At 40.7% G+C, this 23,127-nt stretch overlaps 2 protein-coding genes across 11 annotated transcripts in view; one reads left to right on the top strand and one right to left on the bottom strand.

Moving 5' to 3' along the window:
• The window catches only part of col18a1a (collagen type XVIII alpha 1 chain a), a 77,846-nt gene extending 63,991 nt beyond the window's left edge, over positions 1-13,855 (bottom strand). Inside the window, exons 1-2 of the mRNA XM_037109180.1 lie at positions 13,558-13,855; positions 13,379-13,452 (exon numbers count right to left, since the gene is read on the bottom strand). Of these exons, the coding sequence (XP_036965075.1) occupies positions 13,379-13,452; positions 13,558-13,568 (85 nt within the window). The 5' untranslated portion in view covers positions 13,569-13,855. The remainder of the gene's footprint in view (positions 1-13,378; positions 13,453-13,557) is intronic.
• Positions 13,856-19,915: 6,060 nt separating this feature from the next.
• obsl1b (obscurin like cytoskeletal adaptor 1b) overlaps positions 19,916-23,127 on the top strand; it is a 34,314-nt gene continuing 31,102 nt past the window's right edge. For all 10 annotated transcript variants that reach the window (XM_037109350.1, XM_037109349.1, XM_037109351.1 and 7 more), the window contains exons 1-2: positions 19,916-20,239; positions 21,735-22,851. In XM_037109350.1, coding sequence (XP_036965245.1) covers positions 21,840-22,851 — 1,012 coding nt within the window. In that variant the 5' untranslated portion in view covers positions 19,916-20,239; positions 21,735-21,839. The remainder of the gene's footprint in view (positions 20,240-21,734; positions 22,852-23,127) is intronic.

Below are 23,127 nucleotides of genomic sequence, written 5' to 3'. Positions count from 1 at the left end.
GTTTCCCCGGGTGATTGCACAGTCGCACTCTGACTCACCAATGTTCAGTCTGAATATATACCCTCGAGCATAATTTACACCTTGATGCTGGAGAGCGAGTTGGCACATTACAAGTTGCTTCTGTTCAACTTTGGAAACAGTTTTCCAGCTGAGGAGGTTCACTGAACAATGTGTGGATTACACTTACTTTGGTCCGTCAGTGTTGCAACAGTGTTGCTCACTTCTTGAATGTAGAACAATTCCTGCCTGCTTTCTGACAGTGTTGTTTCCTTCTAGCCAAGTGGAAACCCAACGGTGGGTAAGCACATCAGTGGAGATGTGGACAAATAACGGTGGTTAGAGGCGCTTATCTTTTTTCCATGTATCTTAATTTATCAATCAGACAACATAGCAAGAGCTGGTCAGTTTTAAAAACACAAATTAAACTATTTAAATAAGGGTAAAGAAAACAGAAATTATCATTTTTGACGAAACACGTCTAAAACGAAGGAGCTCAAAGGACTTGAGGACTCTACAACTTGCCTTTGCTTGTTGGCTCTAGGAGTCAAAAGGTACATTATGGTCACATTCCAAGACGTGCTCATATCTAATAAAATAGAGGCCCACCTCTTTGGCGTGCAGACTGTCCACTGACAAACTTCCCAGGCTATCAGCATTCTTGAGATTCTCCTGCCAGTCACACAGGACAATTTATTGACTGACCATCTAACAACCTTCAAGCAATGTTTCAACACAGAAAATTCAAGGTTCATAGTTCCTTACATTGCACAACGACAATAACGCCAATAAAGTGTGTTGTTCATTAACAGTACTTCAATAACTGAGTTTTGGCTGGAACAGGTACGTTTTCATCACCCTGAAAGACAAGGACTCAAGGATCAAACATCTTACAAAGAAGTCTGGATCATTAGCTACAAATTGTATAACCCAAGTCTGGACACGTGCCTAGACATTGATGGCTCAAGCACCTTCCAAATGTTGTTCTCCAGACTAAGAGAAAAATTGGCAGTGTTTGCATGCAGGATTTTATCTTGTACAGTGTTTTGTTGGCGTCTGATGAAGACATTGAATGGACTACGCATAACTATCAACATAACAGATGGTTAAGTGGTGATAATGAATTGATAAAAGCTCCAGCATGAAGGATTAAGGAGCAGAAATGGAAATTAATATGAACAGAGATGGAATATATAAACAGCCAGAACTAAATTGTGTTTTCATTACCTTACAACAAGCCTTTAGTATCTGTTTCTACAGTACAGCTCAGAACAGACAAACCAAACACTGGCTCCAAAGATGGCTTTTTATATTTCTAGTGGCCATCGCAAGGGAGTTGAAGACGAGGGGTGTCAAGATTTCTAGTGATTTCTGAGCTACATTCTGCAGTTCTTGATGCTGACAGCTGTTGACATTTCTTTTTATAGCTGAGACTGCTATATGTTAGGGCAGCTGTATGATGTCTCAATGCAGTCAAGATTCAAAGTGAAGTCAATTTATGATGGGTGTAATTTTAACTTCCTCCAATTTTGCCACTTTTTCATCATCCTAAATATTCTCAGATTAGAACCTTTTCTGTGCTTCAAACTCTGGTCTGCTCCACCTACAGTATGTTTACAACAGTTGTTTGACACAATCAAGGTTAGATTCCACCACAGAAACTTGAGAGGCACTGAAATCCTTTGAAACTCTGAATTACAAGGAAACCTTTCCTGTGAGCTCCATAGATTTTATCCTCTCTAGGGATGGAAAGTAAATGCTTCAAAAGAAGCTTTGAAAAGGTGACATTTACAACTATATTATTCCATTTCAACTCCCTCGCTCATATGTTTCTTCTCATGGCCCATCAGATCCTCACATTCATCATGAATGCACAAATCCTACCTGCCTACACAGGTTGAAGATTTACCAAGCAGCTAAAAATGTTGGCAAAGGTGAAAATGTATATACATAAGCCTCTCAGCAGTCAGCATCAGCCAAGAGTAAGCTTCCTTTCCATTCCTGTTGTTTCTGCTGAATGCATAAGTAAATAACATCCTCCACTGAAGATGTGGGCTTCATGTGGAAAGAATGTGCATGCAGATCTCATTTCTGCGTTAGCTAGGTTGTGCAAGGAGCAGATTGGTAGATCAGTCTGTGGGCCAGTCCCAGTCTCTTTGTCCTGTTGCTGGTTCTTTGAACCTGCTAGGCCTCACTCAAGTGTAGAGTTTCAGCTTTGCACTCCACTTCAAGAACATGTCAATGCAGATCAACACTTTGACAGTAAATCTGACCATGAAAGGGGGCTGAAACACTTCTTTTTTTGTCACAAAGCTTCCTCTTTGGATTGGAGGGAATCATGGGCCCAAACCCTTGACATTTGCAGGAGACTGATACGAATTCCACAGGAAGGGCACCACTAGAGCGAATGAAATAAAAGCAGGTGATGTGGGCAATCCCACTTACCTACCCAGCAAAATTAAATTTGAAATGTCTTTTAAGTGGACAAGTGGTCACTGTGTAAGTTGTCATATCTGAAAGAAGCTCACGCCTGAGAGACATTATCCTTTACTTCAGTCAAATTCCTTGTTAAGATTTTTGTATACCAAGCCTGTTTTTTACGTCCTAAATTGCCGCATCCTTCAAAAGCATTTGGATGGCTGTTTGCATACACGGTGGCTCGGAATAGTCCAACATCATCATCATCCAGAATGGCATCAGAGAGGCTCATTCACTCCTTTTGAGAAGCGTGTCAAACTGGACCACTGACATCCTGAAATATACCTCGATGTGATCGAGATAATTCTGCAGCTCAACAGGTGAAATCATCTTTAGTCTTGTTTTTCGGGATCGGATGGACCCAGTATTTTATTTTTCTTAGTTCAGGAAGTGAGACGACCACAGAATAATCTTCACTGCTCAATGACTCGGTTTCTTCATTTTCCTTTTTTTATTGGCTGACAGATTCAAACAAAACATTGGAAAAAAGCAGACTTGTAGTGCAAAGGCCTTTACTTGGCTATCGAGTACCAATCACTTTTAATTCACATGGATTAATTAGAAGTATAGACTTCCCTCAGATGAGTCCCTCCAGTCCCTTGAAGGCAACGTCTCATCCTCTACAATACGAGGGGTGTCGACAGGGGCACGAACTTTTAGCTTATGAGGCACAACGCCTTCAAACACCCCTTCAGCGAATAATGCCAGCTAGCTTATACTTCACCTTCAACTGACACTTTAATCCCCTGTAATGAACGGAGACAATGGCAGGAGGAGAATGACGTTATGCCTATGGCCATATCAGAGGCCCGGGGGATACAGTAGATGACGAGAAGTAAGCGGGACAAAGAGGGCTTTCATCAACAAGACAATATCAGGGCCCTCAATTAGTACAGGCCAGACGAGGGTCCAGGGTGCCAGCATTCATTGTTCCCCCCACTGGGCACTTTAGCACAAAAAGCCCACAGGTCATGCTCTTCCTCTGTTTCAGCTTAAGCCAGGCAAAGGCATGTTATAATCCACGTGATGGGGCTTTGGTGAGCTGGTACACCAACTTGATCTAAAACAAATGAACTCAGTGAACCGGCTAAAAAAATACTTTGACCCCACGGCCGAGATGTATGGCTTTATTTGATTTAGCTAGGCATTTCAAAAAACGACAAGCAACATAAGCACTAGGGCAGAATAATGATCCCTATCATACGTGCATCAATATTATGTCTCTTGCCCAAAGTCAACTCGGACAGCGCTCTGCCAACTCTTCAGACACGCAACAGGAAACATTTAGTTTCAGGGCAAAATGCAGACACACAAAATGAAACAGATAAAGATCAAAAATAAACTTAGGTTAGAGAATTTATTTACTCTCCCTCTGATCTGATAGCCTGTATGTATAATATGCCAAACCAAAAATCTGCAGTTAGTCTCACCCGAATGTATTCATAGAGCAGTGACCTTATCAGGCTTTCAGAGTTTTGTGGAAGGAAGAAAAGAAGGGAGGAAACAAGAGCCAAGTGTGTGAAAACAAGCACAGAAACTGCCAAGGCCCGAGGCAAACATGTGCCTGTAGATGGGTCCTGGCACATCCAACCAACAGTTCGTACAGGTCCAGGTACAGTTGGGTCATATATTACAATCGTATACTGAAATTGAGCTAAAGCACAATTTATGTGCTTTAGCTAGGTGCTAAAAGAAAATCTTAAATTTCTTTTTTTGCATATCCAATTTCATTTCAGAGAGCAATATAAGAGATTAGATTTTAGGCATTTTTATATGTTAATATGGAAAAAAAAAATCTATTTGCAGCCTTTTGATGACTTTAATTTTGATTTGAAAAAAATCACCTGTTGGTTATAGCTGGCTGGTGCAAACAGCCAATCAAGAAGCTGTCCTTATTCCAATGCTTTGTGGTGCTCCCAGTACGCTTCAAAAATAGAACTGTGACTTTTATGTATGACCAAAAGTCAACACAGGCACTAGATGTGTTCAGGCACAGTTTTGAGTGTAGGTAACCAAAGGCCTTTCTTGTCTCCGCCACTGAACAAATCTACACAATAATGTAAAAATAAAAACAGATAAAAGAGTAAAAGCAGACATCAGTGCCAAAATGAATAATTAAAATACAATACATTTTGGAAAATAAGTAAACTAGAACAAGTTGGGAATGTTTTGGGAATGTTTAGGTGCGTGAAGCGCAAAGGAAACACAATCCATTACGTGGTCTTTCTATACTCGTATTGATTAAATTAGAAGCGTATCAGTTCCGTCAGATGCAGTCGAGACAGGCGACAGAAAAATGCTGTCGAAATGCCTCCATGTTAACACTCTGTTTAAAAAGAGCAGAACAAATCAAAATGTGCCCATGTTAGAAGGAATCAGCTCACTACAGCACACTGAAGCACGAAGGTCTGTTGACAACTTTACTATTTTGCAGTATGTCAAATTACGCTCTTGCATTCTTACAATCTATTCTGCTTTTAACTAGGGTGGACACATTCAAGACAGGAAACTCGAGGTTACAAAAACTTTACGCAGCCAAGCCTATTACCAAGCCCAAATAATACGCTTATAAACTGGCCTTGTGAAACCACGGGGTTTCTGTTGAACACGGCACAAAGTTTCATGGGACATTTCAGCAAGTCAAGTGGCCGCAGAGGGTAGGAATCTGACTGCAGACCTTTCAGTCCATCTCTCCGTCCGATTAATGCCACTGTATCAGCAGACGAATGGCCTCACAAATCTTTCACTGGACCTCTAAATATCTAACGTCCCCATGGTTGGCCTATGTTCCTCCTCTCTCAACCTCTCAATGGATGGCACTGTGCCACCTGGCCCATAACAACCACCCAGTGAATAGAGGGCACCCTTCATGGCCCGAGAGCTCATGATTCACACAACAATTAGCAGCTTCCAAGTTACAAGCAACCGAGGCATTCACTTTGTTAAAGATCCAGTCTTCTGCAGTTTTGGAATGTAACTAAGTACATTTACTCAAGTATTATTCTTTATTCTTCGGTATTAATTATACACCTTTTCAGCAGCAACCATACTTGCATGAAAACGAAGGTAAACACAGGTTTAATCAAAGATGATTAATGAAGGTTCCATTCCATTTAGTGCAGCGGAGACTTTCTAGTGAGCCATCATGTATAACAGCAGCACTTCAACTCTGTTTGACCTGAATGGAACAGAATCTTAATCAGAATCATTGGTAACACCTGTGATTATCCAGCTGTTTAATGTTAAAAATGGCTGCTGTGGAAAAGGTCTATTTGGTAAAGTATTATGTGTTTAACCTGGGAAGTAGATAAATCTGCCATCTCGTGTTTTATTTGCTCTGGCTGATAAAACATCCCCCACTGTTTACCTGATATGGTGCCATAGTTTAGTTGACATAAATACAAGATCAGCTTGTAAAACAGATCACATTGTTGAAGATTAAACCAGCAGTTTCCACTCATTTTAACATCTCACCTTAAAAAGTGTCTAGCTGGGGCTTCTTGTCATATTTCACACATCTATGATTACTGTTAAATGCTTAATGAGGTCCAAATAAATGGATTAAATCAGTCACAGGTACTTGATGTTTAAGCTAATGTAGCTTAGAACTTTTACTCATAAGTATATTAACATTTTGGTATTGCTATACTTTTACACATGTGAGTACTTCTTCCATCGCAGCTCTTCTGTCTCACTATACTGTCGAGCAATAATGTGCAACAGGGGATAGCGGGAGGTTTTCACAAAGATTCTCAGCGATGCATGAAAGTTGATGTCAAGAGGTACTTAACTTCAGGACAAACAGACACGTTTATGAGGCTGCATGAACAAGAAACGGCCGCAGCTAACAACAGAAACTGAGATTTTTCTTCTCTTTTCTTTCATCCACATCTTTTCATATTTATGCCCACCACCCAAGATTATGTCCTATACCAGCTGCACCTAGACAGTTGACCTCTCGGGGTCTGACAGGTACAGCAAAGGCAGGCCATGTCATGGAATCCCATACCTCACCCAAAGTCCTACTTCCAGCAAGACCATACGAAAGTGAAGGACAGAGGTACAGGACTCAGCAAATCCCTCTTTTGTCACAGGAGCTCTGGGCTTGATGGTAATCTCCCGTCCCATGGGATTCTCCTCAGTTCACACCCCCATGGTGTGAGATTTGTGAGGGGCTAAGTGCCTACAGACATGGAAGCTCTTGAAGGACGGGTGAATGAGTGGAATTCAAGGATGCCTTGAAAAGCGGCCTGAACATCAGGAGAGTCAATCAGAAGATAAGAAGATGTGGAGTGCTAAAAGAGGGATATAACGACAAAGTGAGGTTCAAAACACACAATGGCATTCCCGAGAGGGGCCTCATGAAATGCTGAATGGTCTATTCATTCATTAAAAAAAATGCACTGGGTGGTAGCTGCTGCTTGTATTAACAGCACTCACATCTTGACAGTTAAAATATGCTTATTTCAGGTCTTAATCTGCAGAGTGCCATTGAAATCATGTCAGCGGATCACATTGTAACAGTAGACATGAGGTGATCTATATACCCTCGGTCACTCTGAATCAGTCGCAGTTCATGGAGAGTGAAAAGCTTATGGTATAGATTTCTTGGGACAAGAGAATGTAAATGGGTGGGGGGGGGGTCTCTGGTTTCATGCCTCTCTGTGTTCTGCAGGCTGTCAGTGAGGACAAGTAAACACTCCCTAAAGCTGGAGACAGGGACAAAGTGCCAGGTAGACGGATCCAGTTTCCTTTGCAACGACCAAATACGGCTTTGTGGTGGAAAAAATCTGCACCTGGTGGCCATGGAAACCAGTGTTCACCCGAGGGCTGCAGCCTTCAGTGCTGACAAACTGACCACAGAGAGTAGAAGGCACCCTGGCTTAAAATTTAACAGTTTAGAAAAGAGGCTCTAAGCCTTTTCTAGCTTGACACGTTTATAACAACATTAAATATTTTACGATACAGTTCACTTCTGCGACTGCTGCTATGTTCACCAATGACAGATATCAGTGTGGGGTTTGTCTTCGTAGCTTGCTTCAACATGCTGAAGTCTGTTAGTACTGCGGATGCAAATCATACGTTCTGAAAACTTTTCCAGCCACTGACTTGATCTGTACTCGAAAAAGTGCTTGCAAAAGTGCTCGCAAAAATCAGAGAGGGCCACATAAAAGGGTTAAAAGAACAGATAAAGTAAACATGGATCAGTTTGTATAGAATATGTTTTTATATTTTTACAAATAATTTGTATTTTAATAAATACATACCAGTGTTTTATATTTTTATTGACATATTTGATGAGCAAGTGTCTGTAACATACATACACTGTGATGTATTTGTGCCCAGATTGTCATTTTCCATCAGTTAAATCCTAAACAGTGTTTAATCAATTAATAATTAATCATTACCATCTCTCGTTAGAACTGCTGCGACAACCCTTGTGGAAATTTTTAAAATGTGTTTAAAAAAAGAAAAACATTATTTTAACATTTTAATACATTTTCAGATATAATTGGCTATTTTTCACATGTTAACTTGCGTGAAAATAAGGTCACGTGTGAACTGGACTTTTTATCACATGAATGGAAATTTCAAAATAAGGAATGTATAGAATAATACGTGATTGGCTACTTTACAATGTGGAAACAACTGAATCAAAAGCCAAATATGAGTACGTTATCTTGCTACGGACAAGATTCTGTTTCACTTTTGAAAGTGTGGGTGATACTCTTCCATCTCGCTTCATTTTCAGACCTTTACAACTGAACCTTCGTGTACTGCGGTCCTGTTATTTGCAGAGAAGGATTCACACCTTCCTCTAACTGTTAGTTCGATTACGGCTGGGAAAGACAAGCAAGTAAGTGGGGGTTTTACAGCAAACAGGAAAGAGGTGCTGAGAGGTAAGAGGGCACTCAGTGTGCCATTAGTGCTGGAGATGGTTGGGTGTACAGAGCAAGTGGCCCTACAAATCCTCTTCTCTTGGAACACAGGCAGTAATTACGGTGTCGCACTGTATTTTGCCACTGTCAACCCGGCATTTTGACATCAGGGACAGCATGAGAGAACAGCCGAGCGCACCTGAAACACTGAGTGGTAGGAGCACATAAAAATACAAATAACAGCTGTCAGCCACATTCAAAAGGATGCTCTGCCCTGGAAAGCAAAATGATAGGGGATCACAAATACAGAGCAGAGGACTGAGGTCAGTTTTTTGTTAGTGATTAACTTAAAATCTGATTCAAGACATCAGCTAACACGCAGTTAAGTTTCCTTAATCACTTCAAAAATCAGTCAAAGATTTAGGCTTAGATACATAATCACCTTCAGAATTACTACAAAACAAACACTAATCAGAGTCCAAAAGTCTTTATAATCAGGTCATGTGGTGATGGCAAACAGGCATAATGGGCCTTTAAATTATTCATGCTGTGCATCAGCCAAACTGATGCATTTCACATAAATACAGTAAGCAGAAGCCTGTTTTATTATAACAAATCCACCACTAACGCTCAGTGATTTCTCTCAGTTTGATCAGGTGTCTGGCAGATAATGCTGTCCTGGGACTCTGGCCAGATTCACTTCCTCCCTCCTTTGGCAGAAAACAAATCAATTGTGAACTTGGTAGGTTCAGGATCAAATGGCTCTTTCTTCAAGCAAAGATCCAATTCAAGGGCATTTATTACATGTCGGTCAAACACGATACATCAGTGTAGGCTGATCTGGATGGTGCACAGAATGTTTTAAAGGTACAATATGTAAGCATATCAGTTGCACACACACAGACATTTTAATTATCAACAGAACAGATTTGACATTTGACAAGATATATATACGTTAGCACAATAACCAGCTAATCCCCGCCCCGTCCCAGTTCAAACCTGTGCTAGAGGTGCAAACGTTATGGTTCTCCCAGTCCCAACTGCTAGCTGCACGGCTAACTGAGCTAACTAGCTAACAGCAGTTGTGGGGTGTGCATAATCTCTTGTCAGATCTAAAAAAATCTAAAGTGTTTAAAAGGTAAAATCTTTTGTAGTAACAGCTCAAATGCACCAGAATGTAAAGTCCCTAGATAAGAATCATGAAATGTAAAAAGCGACCGTCACATCTACTTTACGTTACGTGTACAACCACCCTTTAATTCAAACAGCGTGCCTGGTGACGCAGGGCCCAAACTGGGCCATGTTTTTCTACGTCCGGCACAGATATACAACTCTTCAGATTCCCTACAGGATCCAGATGGGCTGAATTAAGTAATCAAAGCAGGATGCGACCACCGTGGTTTTCTTACAAAAACACGTCCACATTAAAGTAAACCACACCACCTCTTGATTTCCTCTCCAGTCTCCTATCGCAAGTTTGTCACTCACATAGAGACACATATCTCTCCCGGCCTCAAACAGCTGCGATACGTTAAGAGCGTGGTCCTGCTACACTGACACAAACAGAGATGTCCTTACAAAACCCTGTTGTAGTCGTCTTTGTGAGAAAAAAACAATACAAAAAAAAACAGCTACGTATGGACTGTCGAGTGTTTTTACAGCAAAGCATCAAATGGGATTTTAAGAGAAACCTGAAACCTCGGACTCAAAGTATCAGCAGAGCGCTTGTATCTGACTTGTATCCTGTTGACTGACAGACAAAGGAAGGTTGCTGCACTGGCACGAGTAACAGCATAAATACATAAAGGAAGTGTCAATCTCTTGTGTCCAATTTTTCAAGAAGGAGGCCAGACAGGGAGGTACAGACAAACACTTGACATCTTGACTGACCCCCACCCACAGCCCCACACACGTAAGCCAACACTGAAAGTCACACACTCAAAGATATAAACCAAATCGTCCTAGATGAGGTTTAACGACCTTTTAAACGCTGCTGGTTGACACAATATAACCAAACAATGCCAGATGGAACTTCCACGCCTTGATGCGAGGGGACCTCCAGAGATGTCGATCACGAATAAGTAGGTTTACTGACTAGAAAATCCCGGGATTAGACATCACAAGGTTCACTGAGTCAACAGAATCTGTGCACAGTCGTTCCATTTATTTCATTCGAGGGTTACAATGATCCTAACAGGGACAGCAATCTAACAGTCAGTCAGCTCAGACAGCCTGACTTTCATTATTGGAGGGGTGGACTGTATATAAATAACTGTAAATGGTGTCTCCTAAGGAATTAAGATTTGTACGTGTCCTATATCAAAATTCTGCGTTACTGGGATTTTGTGAGTGACACAATGTGTAGAATCGTGTATTTTAAGAATTGCTTTGTACGTTTGCACTAGAACGACACTTGTAGAGCGCACACCTCCACCGAGGCCCAACAGTCCTCTTTCGTGTTCACTCATTGACATCAGACACCCACTGCTAACATTTCTGGACCCACAAGAAAAAAGTTAATAGGGCCCAGGTGGGGCATCCTGTTGGCACGGTGGACTAAAACACAAAGTGTATGTGACACCATAATGTGTCAGGTTTGAACTCGGTCAAGGACCTTCCCTTTTCCTTTGTATGTGTCTCCAGATTTCCTGTCAGTTTCCCTGCTTTCTAATTATCGCAAAGTGTGTTAGGAAGACTGCAAATACATGACAGAATAAGGACAAGATTCTACAAAATAAAAGAGCTGTTTCTTCATACTTGTACTCGTACTACTTCTTAAAGTGTCTTTCCTTATCTGAAGTCCCTTCAAAGTCACAAAGGTCGCCACTGTTGAGCTTAAAACAATCCATCAACACAGCAAACTGAATTTTTGTCCCTAGTTTGAATCATGTGTTACCATGAAAACCAAAGAAAAGAAGCAAACCAAATGGATCAAAATGGAACCTTTACAGAGCAAAATGGATTTTTGCAGCAGCTGACAGTAAACAAGGACAGAAAAAAAAGAGTGCAAAGTGCAAATCGCCATTCTCGGGACACATCTGAGGTCTGGAAGCAGATGTTTTCTGGCAAATCCTGCAACTTACGTGACGTGTCAACACATGTTTGTCAAACGGAGCTCCGCTTTGGACCTGCTATTGCACAGTCATATATCATTATAACCTGAGTGTCACCAGCTACAGCTGGAAGTTGCAGAACAGCATTGTCAAAAAGTTGCGACTAATCTCAGTAATACTCAAATGTAGGATATTCTTTACGCTTTGGGGCCAAATACAGTGGTGTAGGGATTTTAACATATGTTTTGTTATCCTCTCCCAGCACACTGAAAAGCCTGTCATCATGTCCCTTCAGTGAAAAGGAGAAAACCCCAAGCCAGCTGTGATTTTTTAATGTGGCATCTAATTCAGCCATTAAAAGGCACGGTGGGGTGTCCCCCTGCAGCCGGTCCCCTCCCCCCGCCTCGTCCTGCTCCCCCCTCGGGCAAAACCACGCTGGGTGCATGTCAAAGATCACATGACAATAGGGATTCCTGACCCAGCCAGGGACTGGGAATGAATCAGACCTAATTCAACCATGTCGCAGGCAGCCAAAGGCACTGCTCTTGAGACGGAGCTGCCGGCGCTTTTACTTCTCAACCTGGACACACACAGACCGGACAGCATTCCTGTGAAAATGTCAGTGTTTGAGTCTTACTTGCAATATATTTTACCTTTTCAATTTTTTTTCTAACTTGTTTTGATCTTCACTGGAGCAGAAGATGGAGTATCATCATAATCAGGAAGAAGAGAAACAAAAAAAAAGGTGGCAGATGAATGTAAAAAATGCAAATAATGTTTGATCAAACTTGCAGCAGACGGGTTGGGTTGTACACAAAAGACAACACAGCGAGTTCAAAGAGTCGACACACAAAAGAGTGTCTTCTCCCAAAGCCCCTAAAATACTACATCCAAGCTCGTGGTGACCACAGTCGATCAAATATTAATCAATGTCCTCTCAGTTTCCTCTGCCTATCATCTGACAGCTCCACAGTTCTCCAACTCAGCGTTTACCAAATTAAACGCAGGACGTTAGAGAGGTCCAAAGATGAATTATTCAGCAGCAGAAGAGAGTTTCTTTCATGCAGTGGCCTCGAATGGCCCGTTTACACCCATCACAGAAAAATCGCCTCTTTGTTCAACAGCTGGAAGGATACATGATTTTCAGCTTGTGCTTACAGTATTCTGCGAACAGGTCACGACACAGGAGGGAAGCATGAGGAAACAAGCATCTCTCAGAGCTTTGATGCAGCCGCCGCAAGCGACAGTGTGTGGTCAGACACAGAGCAAGACGCAGGGCAAACAAAGGAGGAATGCAGGTTTCTGAGCAGACCGCAGACTTTGGACTTGGAGAGAGAAAAAAAAAACCTGTAAACAGACCCAAAGCCACTTTGACCTTGTGAGAATGGACAAACTGCTGTTTTTTTTGTTTTTTTTTTATCAGCGAATCATAAGAATGTGTGGCCCGTTTTGTAGCAGTCAGTTATATGAAGCATGGAAGAGGGTGGCTGGTTGAAAAAGACCAAACAGACACACTTAATCCAGGCCAAAGAAAATACAGCATGATGTAAACGTCATGCTCCACATCATGACTAAATGTTGCCGCAACTTTCTCAGCCAAAAAGTTAAACATCTCAGTGCTTACTGTGTAAACTGGCAACACACACACACACACACACACACACAGGGGTATTACAGTATGAATCATCACTCATTCACAGGCTACAGATCCAATTCTGCAACAATTAGTCCAGTCAGATGGATGCTAAATTGAGCAGATAATTTGCCAGAAGCTTCCCAAAACAGTGTTTGTCAATGAAGCCAGTGTTCGCGGCTTTTATTGTGAAGGAAACCAACGTGTATGGTCACTAGATAAGGCTGACTATGACACAGGCAACGTTGTGGATGATGACAAAGGTTTTATATATATAGACAAATATATAAGAAAAGTATAATTATGGCACAGTCATGTTTCCAGGGTTTGGATCTTACCTGGCCATTGCGATGCAGCAGGACACACGAGGATAAGGACGCTGCACAGAAGGCGCTCCAGCCATGAGGAACACCTGCAGAGGTAGAGCAAGCAGTCATTCACAAACTTCATCGCTTCAGCTGAAAAAGCTGCAAAAAGAAAAGGAAAAAATGTTGTAAAGAAAAATCACTAAAAGTACCTCATCTTCATCTGTTCTTTTTCACCGACACCGAAGAAGAAAATCTACATGGACTTTTTCGGGGAAGGAAAAAAAAAAAAAGAAAAAGTAGTGTTCACAGTTCCCGGGGTCCAGCAGCACCGCAGCCGCTGCACGCGGGTAGAACAGCTGATGGGGACGCAGCGCGAGCGCTCTGCTGGAAACAGAGGAGGAGGAAGAAATAGAAGAAGAAGAAGGAGAAGGAGAAGAAGAAGAAGTGAGGAGCGCGAGAGAGAGGTGACCTGCAGGAGTTCACATCAGGGACTTCCGCCAGGTCCTAAAAGGGGACACATTCCACAGACTGTCACGATAATATAATATGATATAATATAATATAATATAATATAATATAATATAATATAATATAATATAATATAATAACAATCACAATGTTCTTAAGGCGTTCTACATATTTATTAATCTTTATTTTTTTTTCTAATTTTCGGGTGCAATTTTTTTTTCTTCCCTCATGTTCTCAGGTTAGAGCGTTAAAGGGTAACTTCACCAATTTTACAGAGAAATGTGCGTTTACTGGTCTGGGAGTCTGTATGAAGTATCTTTGACTTTGCAGGTTGCATTGTGGGTAATGTAGGCACCAGGCTTGAAGGAAGATTGTGTGGAATAAAAAAAAAGGAATATCTCTGATTCTACCATATCAGTTATGATCATTTGCTTTTTAATTAAACAAGCAAAAGAAATGTTTTGTGGTATATGTATATATATATATATATATATATATATATATATATATATATATATATATATATATATATATATATATATATATATATATATATATATATATATATATATATATATATATACAAGGCTAAAAAATGCTACTCTTTTTTCCCACGTCAGAAGTTCTCCCCAAGACCTGTGAACACACTTCCATGTGTGAAATTAGTGGAGTTACCCTTTAAGTAGGCTACAGCTTTTGTTTCCTGCGACAAACCTAACAAACCTGAGGTTACGTCCCTCTGCTGACAGACGCTGAAGTGGATGTGAATAGTTGAAAAACTGCAGCATGAGCTGTGTAAACTGAAGTTTTCCACCGGAAAATCTTCTGTCATTCATGCAAAGTTTACACTGTCACTTTACCTTCTCAAGACGCAGTGTGCTCACAAGAAGGGACTTGACAAGATAATGACCACATGAAGTGTCAGTGGAGCCGTATTTACTTTGGTTTATCCTGGTATGAGGTAAGAAAGAGGTGAGACCTCCAAGAGGAAGACACACTTTTGTTGGCTATGTATATAGAAATACAATATCATTCCTACTGGGTGAGTTATTCCTTCAAAGACTTGTCGTACTTAAGTTTGCCATTTGCCATCTGTTTACAGGGAAACCTACATATCACTTCATTTTACAGCACACTGAGCCTAAAATGAGCCAACATTAACATTATATCATACTAACATGTCCAGCAATAAATCAAGTCAAGTAATCTTAAAGCTCTAATCAACTCATTTGTGTGTTTGCCTTGAAATGTATAGATGTGAAGCAAGTTGTGGCAGGTTGCACTTACACAAGATGACCACCAGAGGATGAAATTGCTTCTCTTTTCAAAGCCTGCAGAGGAAACATTTCATCTGGTCCAGCGCTTTTCATCATTACCCTGCTGTCAGCCCGCAGGATATACCGCTGATTGTGTTTGGTTGGTTCTTTTCTTTCTTTTTATTAGTCTCAGATCGACTTTTGTCTGTATGTGCCACATGCAAGATCGGAGATTTGATCCATGTCCAAGTACAGACAGCTAACTTGTGTCAATGAATAATAATATCAAGGTCCTCGTCTGTATACACCTCCTGAACTGCAGCCACTTTTGTACAGTTTTTTCTAAAGCTACACATTTTCCCTTTATTTATATGTCCATTGTGATTGGTATTAAATAAATAAAGGTAAACAAAGGAGGGATTGAATAGTTTCTACAAAGGAGTCTCAGATTTTGTACCATCGGAGCAAGTGACTTTGACATTGCTGTCAAAGTATCCTTCAGCAAGATACTGAACCCCAAAATTGCTCCTGATGTGCAGTTGGCACCTGGCGACTCATCCAGGGTGTACTTTGCCTTCACCCATGGAGATAACTGGGACTGGTTCCAGTAACCCCCATGACCCCTTGAAAAAGGGGGATAAAAGCGGTAACATCCCTGCGACCCTCAAGGATAAGCAGAAGAAAATGAGATTAGATGAGGAGCAACTGACCTCAAAGAAACTGCTGCTGATCACAGTGTACTGATGTTTTATTTATGACTGGATGGTTTTATGATGTTCACTTGTGCTTCCCTTAAGTGTGCCAGATACTAGTACCATCTTTATGACTTATCACAGAAAAAGGTGGTGGGTTCATGTTTTAGACTCTGCTGTATTTGTGGCTCTATCTGCAGGCCTGCAGGCTACTGTCTGAACACGTCCACCGCTCTGCAAATGTCTGCTTTGCTCACATTCCTGTGTCAGAGAAAAGAAAGGCAAAGTTGTCAGTTAAATGCTATGTTGCAGTGTAACCTTACAGAGAGCAGGGTGGAGCTCCTCCCCCCCAAAAAAAGTAATATAAAGCACCCACTGCAGCTCTATAATGAAAGATCAATTATTATTATCATCCGACATGAGCGATATGTCACAGGTGTAGTCATGTTAATTGTTTTTAGCCTTTTTGTTTATTTATTTTTTTTACAGGACATGATCACAGGGTGTCTAAGGTAGAATGGCAAATTGTTAATTTATAAACCATTTATTATTTTTGAATATAAATCCATTTGTATCTGGTTGAAATGCTTTATCACACAAAAGCTCAACTCCATTTTGAGTCCAAGAGCTGGTCTTAATGCTAACAGCTGCTGTTGCTACTGGGTATCCTAAGTAGTCGATGTGGCAAACACAAAACAGAGTCGGTCATTTTGAGTCGAACTTTTAAGAGATTCTGAACATTAATACAGCAGCAAACACCTGGTCTGATCTTCTCTGGTCTTTGTTTTGCTAGCTGGGCCGGCTGCATGTGAGTGATTCTGGAGAAAGATAGTTGATCATTGAATCCCATTCTGAGGTTTTTTAGGTTTTGCCGGAATCACTGTAACATTTTTTGACTCGCCTACCCATGAAAACATGTTCTTATTCCATGGTCAAGTCAAAAGATGACTTCTTCCTTATAACGACTGCCATCAACTATTGGTTACACACAGGATTTGAAACCTGGTCGTCTGAATGAAAGCCCTGTGAGAGAACCCTTCCATCTAACTCCTACCTCCTTCCAACATGTACTTTCGAGGCTCTTTGTACTATGTCCGTCCTTCGCTCTCTATATAATCGCACCCTGATGGTTCCACACCTTCAGGCATGTAAGTGCGTTCTGGCGAGGCAAACTGTGACACTCAAACACTATCCAGATCCGCGTGAGACTGAGATGTGGTGGCCCAAAATGCCGGTATCTGACAACCTGTGAATGAGACTCTACAATCAACTGTTCTTTCTGTTCTGTACACGTGATATCTGTAAGTGTCCTGGGAGAGGGATCCCTCCTCTTTGGGTTCTTTACTAGAGTCGAGGGTGTCAGAGGGTGTCACACACTGTACAGATTGTAGGCAATGTGACTTCTCAATAGATCAAACTGACTTGAACAGTCTTTGTCCAGAATTGCTTACTGCACATTTAAAGGGTTAAGCACAAAGATTTAAGATTTTATAGTACCTCCAGTCTCCCAAGCATTTATTTAAGCATTCAAATAACTGCCTTGTGATCTTACTTAACCTGTCATTTGGAAGGTTGTCCAATACATCATTTACACAGTTTTATATACAGCAGTTAAAGACAGTTCCTAAAATCTTCAATTTTCCAAGATCACACTGTTACATGAGAGAATGATTTATTTACACAGTTTGAGGAGAGACATGATATCGCACATCTTTTAGAGTTCATTTTAGCCTGTTTATAGGACACAGATTGTAATTTGCCCCGAGAACAACATCAAGAAATATCAAGATCAGCAAACTGTGAAAACATTACTTAACAGTCTCTCTTAAACCGAAACCTTGTTGTACTTATTTAAAAACACTTTAACTGGATGTGATGCAACAGAGAGCAACACCACACGCTCTGTTTCCAGCTCAGGATATGTGAGTTCTGTTAACATAACAACCCTTAAAGTTGTTACTCAGTTGTAGGCACAAAGCGTTTTATAACCAGCTACAGGGGTCTGAGTTATATCAGATTACTTCCAACAGCTGAAATCAGGGAGGAGGGAGTGTGGGGCTGTGGAGCCACTAAACAGCTGAAGGGACACTGCAGCGCATGCTGAGACCAGTCTCATAATCACACAACAGCCTCACACACTGGAAAACCCTGGCCCACGTGTTGTCCAATCCCCTCATTACCACGAGGCACAAGATGAAATACTGCCTTTTGGCTTCTTTAAATGAAAAAAAAATGCTGAGACTGAATATAGTTGTTTGAAAGCTACCATACATTTGTAGTGTTGCAGCTGCACACATGACACCTACCGTATAAGCAGTACCATACTGTAAATAAACTCTTAAAACTTAGTGATTTACTAACTTGACTGCAGCTTAGTAAGAAAAAGATAAATAATAAAAGTGTACTAGCCAACTGGTGGTGGAAGAAATATATTTTACTTGTTTATTTGTTTACTAGTTTAGTATTGCTCTGTAATATACTAAGTAAAACTTAACTACACGTATAAACGCACTAACAGCAAAATGTACTAAAAGAATCACAGTAAAAGTAAAAGTTTTTGTAGGGCAGAATAATCATTGTTATATCATATTATTGGAACATTAGCACTCATGCTTTAGCACCTGAGCAACATTTTAATGAAAGATCAGATTGGAGCAGTACAGTTTACATTATTCATATGCTTTTGGGAAATGTAATCCATCGCATAATATAATTTTTGTACATTGATCTCATGTCTTGCTCAAAGAATGGCGTAAAATAACGTAAGAAGCACCCAGGTTATCATCATACCAGTATAATCTTGTAAGTGATAGGGCATTGACCACAGCACTGCATACATCTTTGGACAGATAACATTGTATTTTTGGTTTTGAGACACCTTTATGTGTTCTATCAACAATATACACGAGACTTATTAAGCCTCTGCTTGAATTTTGGGGTTCAAGGATCAAGCAGAACCAGAGATATCTTCTTTTAATTTCTATGCATCCTCCTTGCCTAAATAACCTGCTGCCTGCATTACCCATGATGCAACACGACTGCCAACAGTTCAGTCAGGCTGTCAGACTGGTGTGTAATGCTAGCAGTGGCTAATGTAGCCTGTGAGTGAATCAGCAGAGTAATAGAGAGACGTTATACTGTAACGGTACACCTAAATGAATATGATTGGTTGTCACTTGTCAGATGCTAGCCAAGATGCTGGTAGAAGTATGAGCAAAGCAGCTGATGCCAATCAGTTATGCAAGCAGGACTTCAGCAAATAGTTTGCGGTGAGAAACCAATGATGATGCAGGGTCAAACAAGAAGTAAATCCCAGTGTTTCTGCAAATATTTTCAGGAGTTGCCACAAGGTTGCATTCCTGCAAATAAGTGGTCTTATATTGTATTTATTTCTATCCAAATTATGGGTATTGTTCTCTATTTAGAGATCACAATCATGTGAAAAAGCACCAACTATAAAACTGAAATATCAATAGATGCATTTTGTATTCATTTATTTATGTATTTATTTTATTATCGTAGATAACCTTTATCAATTGTTGGTCAAAGCCATTTGCAAGATTTACATTTACTTCTCATGGATAATGTAAATCAAAATCACAGATTTTCATGTGTATGAAAAGTTAAGTCAACCAAAATTAAGGTAACCAATAATGTCTGTATCCCTTGAGAGGCTTTTTTTTTTCAGAATTGTACATGCTGGTGAAAATAGACCTGTTAAGATTCAAAGTATAAAAGAACCATGAAGCAACATCAGCTGCTGTTTTATCTTTCAACTCTTTTGTTTTTCCAGGCTTATAAGAATGAACCATATGGTGGAACTTTGTGTTTAACTCTCACTATTTGTGTTACAAGGAAAAATTACTTTCACTGTGTAATAGTTCTGTGAAAGATAACAGTTTGTTTAACTTGTGTTTAACAAACATCAAGATCAAATGAAGTTAAACTTTAACATATTTTTGAGATTAGAAGCTTGCTCTTCTCCTTAGATTTTTATTGCAAAGCCTCAAGTAAGCTAAGCAGTCTACTCTGCACTGGCCACCTGAACTATCTTTAGTCCCTGCTGGCAAGTGAATGGAAGTGCCCGACTTATCTTCACTGCTGTCATCGAGGCAGTCAGTATTTTTAGGGGACAGCAGCAGCTGCAAAAGCATTTAACGGTATTCCACGAACAATGACACTTGGGGTGTCTAAGGCTTGAACGACACAGAGATTGGGGGACCACTCTGAAGTTGTTAAACGTGAAGTTGCTGTGGATACTGAAGTTTGGTTTTCTATCCCTGCTACTGGACAAACATCTATGAAGATGTGCTGGAGGAATACGTGGGACCTTTGAGGAGAGCATGTGTCTGAATCTGAAGTCAACTTGGGACATTACTCAGCCTTCAGGAGACGAGTGGCACTGCTTCTTACCTCGAAGAGAGACTGCAAGTGCGGAATGTATGTTGGCGGTCGTTCCCCGCGACTGAAGCGAGGTAGGTCATGTGAGGGGTACACAGCACAGCTTCACAAGGGGCAGAGGTCATTCCAATTAAATCAGACAAGTAAACACAGGGGTTAATCTCCTCTCTTTAAACCTCCGGAGGGAATATTGAAGACACTTTCAGCGCAATGTCCAAACTGAGTTATTAAAGCATCTTGCAATGTGAAAAAGGGATTTTAAGCGACTATCTAAATTAATGTGACCACCCAGGCAGATCAGATATACAAAATAGTTTTCCATCAACGTTCAATTTAATATTAATTAAAAAAGTTCACTGTCAAGCAAAAAAAAAAAAGTCATGTTAAACTATTTACATCAATCTTTTTAAACCAATATTGAATATGAATCAAACTTATTTTGCCTATAATTTATAATATTAACTAGAAGAGGATAATCATAATATAAACTTGATGATCTTTTTTAGTTGCCCTTTGTCTAGCACTTTGAAAAGTTTAGTTTCAATTTTCCTGAATGTGATTATATGATTGGGATTTTATCATAATTATTATAATCAATACATTATGTCATAAAATGTTTCAGTAAAAACATATTATTCAAATCCATCATCTGTAATTTGATTAACTATCAGATGGCTCCAAATACACCATTTGATTTTATTTCATCTTTGTGATCCCAAACTTTACTTGATGCAACAAAGAGGATTTAACATCCTCTGGGTGAAATTCCCAAACACATAAACGCAGTTTACTGATAAATACTGCATATTCTTTTGGGTTCAGAGGCAAATCAAGGAAAACCTTTGGGCTAAGGAAGAGATTACATGAGTAGTCAAAATTCCCATGGTGGAGAGAGAATTAAATCGTAGTAGGTTATAAACAAAATTTTGAGGATTGCCTGATTATATCTATTGAGGACTATGACAGAAAAACAATTTCAAAAGTGACATTTAAAGAAAGAATTCCTATAACAGAGCTGCCAACAAAGGGTGTGATGGAGGCTCAGCATGTCTTGACTGCAAGGTCTCTTGGGTGGGCAGACCGTAATTTCGGCCTGTGTTTGTGTGAGCACGCGGGTTTCAGAGCCTTCTTTGTGATACCTGACACACACTCCCTCACAGGTCTTTATTTAGGGCATACTATATTAAGCACTTTCCCATTGAAATACAGCACCAGCTGTACCGGCTATGTGTTGTGGCTGCTGTTGCAATAGGCAGTCCCCCGTCTCACTGCTAGCCTGTGTTTTTCTCTCATGCAGACAGATCTAATTCAATAAGCGGTAATAATCATACCATCCTTTTTGCTGAAACACAAGCATGTACAGGGGGAGGTGGCTGAGAGTTTGAATGACAGAAGTGTTTAGTTCCTTGTATAAGAAGGCTACAAGTATAATCGTATAACATGTATAGTTATTTCCCATGAGGTTAACTAAGCAGACATGTTAGATCACTATATTTAATGTTCAAATATTATCTCATGCCTATGAAGATGATGGAAATTATAGTAATTCATTTGGTATTTCTTTTTTAGAAATTCTGCAGAGGAGAAGTTGGACTGTCTTGCTCTGGTGAATAGCTGCCACTTTGCAATTTCCTGGACTGTTTACGTTGAAGTGAGGCTGACAAAGAAGCAGAGATGGATGTTTTTGGTGGTGCACCACGTTTCTTGGCCTATCCAAGACCTGTGGTGGTACAAAGTGGAACTGATGCAGTCCTAAAGTGTCAAATTGGTGGTGATCCAAGGCCTGCAGTTATCTGGGAGCGTAACAATGAAAAGATTGACCCACAAGGACGATACAGGGTCTTTGAGGATGGAAATGTTTACAATCTCATCATTTCAGCTGTGACCACAGAGGATAGTGGACAGTACATATGCAAAGCAAAGAACAGCATTGGGGAAACATACGCAGCAGCCACACTGAAGGTGGAAGGTGAGGCCCAAGAGATGGAGTTACGAGAGGAAAATAAGCCTCGATTCCTCATCAAGCCACTGTCCACTCGCGTGGGTCGTGGGGAAGATGCTGCCTTCTCTTGTAAGCTCTGGGGAAACCCTCGCCCAGAGGTTGTCTGGGAAAAGGATGGCAGGAAACTCAATGAAATATTTGAAAGCACACATTTCAGTGTGGGCTACCAGGATGGTGGATGGTTCCAGCTCAAGATCTTTAAGACTCGTGCACCTGATGGTGGTGTATACACATGCAAAGCCAGGAATGAGTTCGGGGAAGCGCTGGCAGGAGCCGTGTTGCTCGTTGATGCTGGCCCAGGACATGAGGATGAAGGAAATCGTAACGGTTACACAAATGGCCACTGGAAAGGCCTGGGAAAACAGAGGATTGGCAGGCAAGTGCCAAACCGCCTCAGAGACGACACCATGACCAAGTCCACTAAAGTAAAAATGTTTGCTGTGACAGAGGGTAAACATGCCAAATTCCGCTGCTTTGTGACTGGGAAACCCAAACCAGAGATTATTTGGAGGAAAGATGGCAGGCTGATACTGTCTGGAAGGCGTTATTTGTTATATGAGGACAGAGAAGGATACTTCACACTTAAAGTTCTGTACTGTAAGCAGAAGGATAACGGAGTTTATGTTTGTGCTGCATCAAACACTGCCGGGCAAACCCTCAGTGCTGTCCACCTCTCCGTAAAGGGTAAGTCTATTTTCAGTGGCTTCACTGTTTTTACTTTTGTAAAATGTGAGGAATTGCAGTTAATGTTTAAAGAGTTAAGGCAGACACGGTGGCAGCGTGTGATGCTTTTTGCAGTCAGTTGAGGAGTGAGTGAGGGTGTGTTCTTGGATCAGATTTCTATGCATTTGATGCTGGGATGATGTCAGTGAGATATCTTAAAAGAGGCACTCTGAGATCATTTATTGAGCTTGGGCCAGACAGGGAGGGCGGAATAAAACCTTTATGATGTATTATGTT

This window comes from Acanthopagrus latus, chromosome 9, assembly GCF_904848185.1.
Source record: "Acanthopagrus latus isolate v.2019 chromosome 9, fAcaLat1.1, whole genome shotgun sequence".
NCBI lineage: Eukaryota > Metazoa > Chordata > Actinopteri > Spariformes > Sparidae > Acanthopagrus > Acanthopagrus latus.
This window is presented reverse-complemented; position numbering and strand designations above follow the sequence as displayed.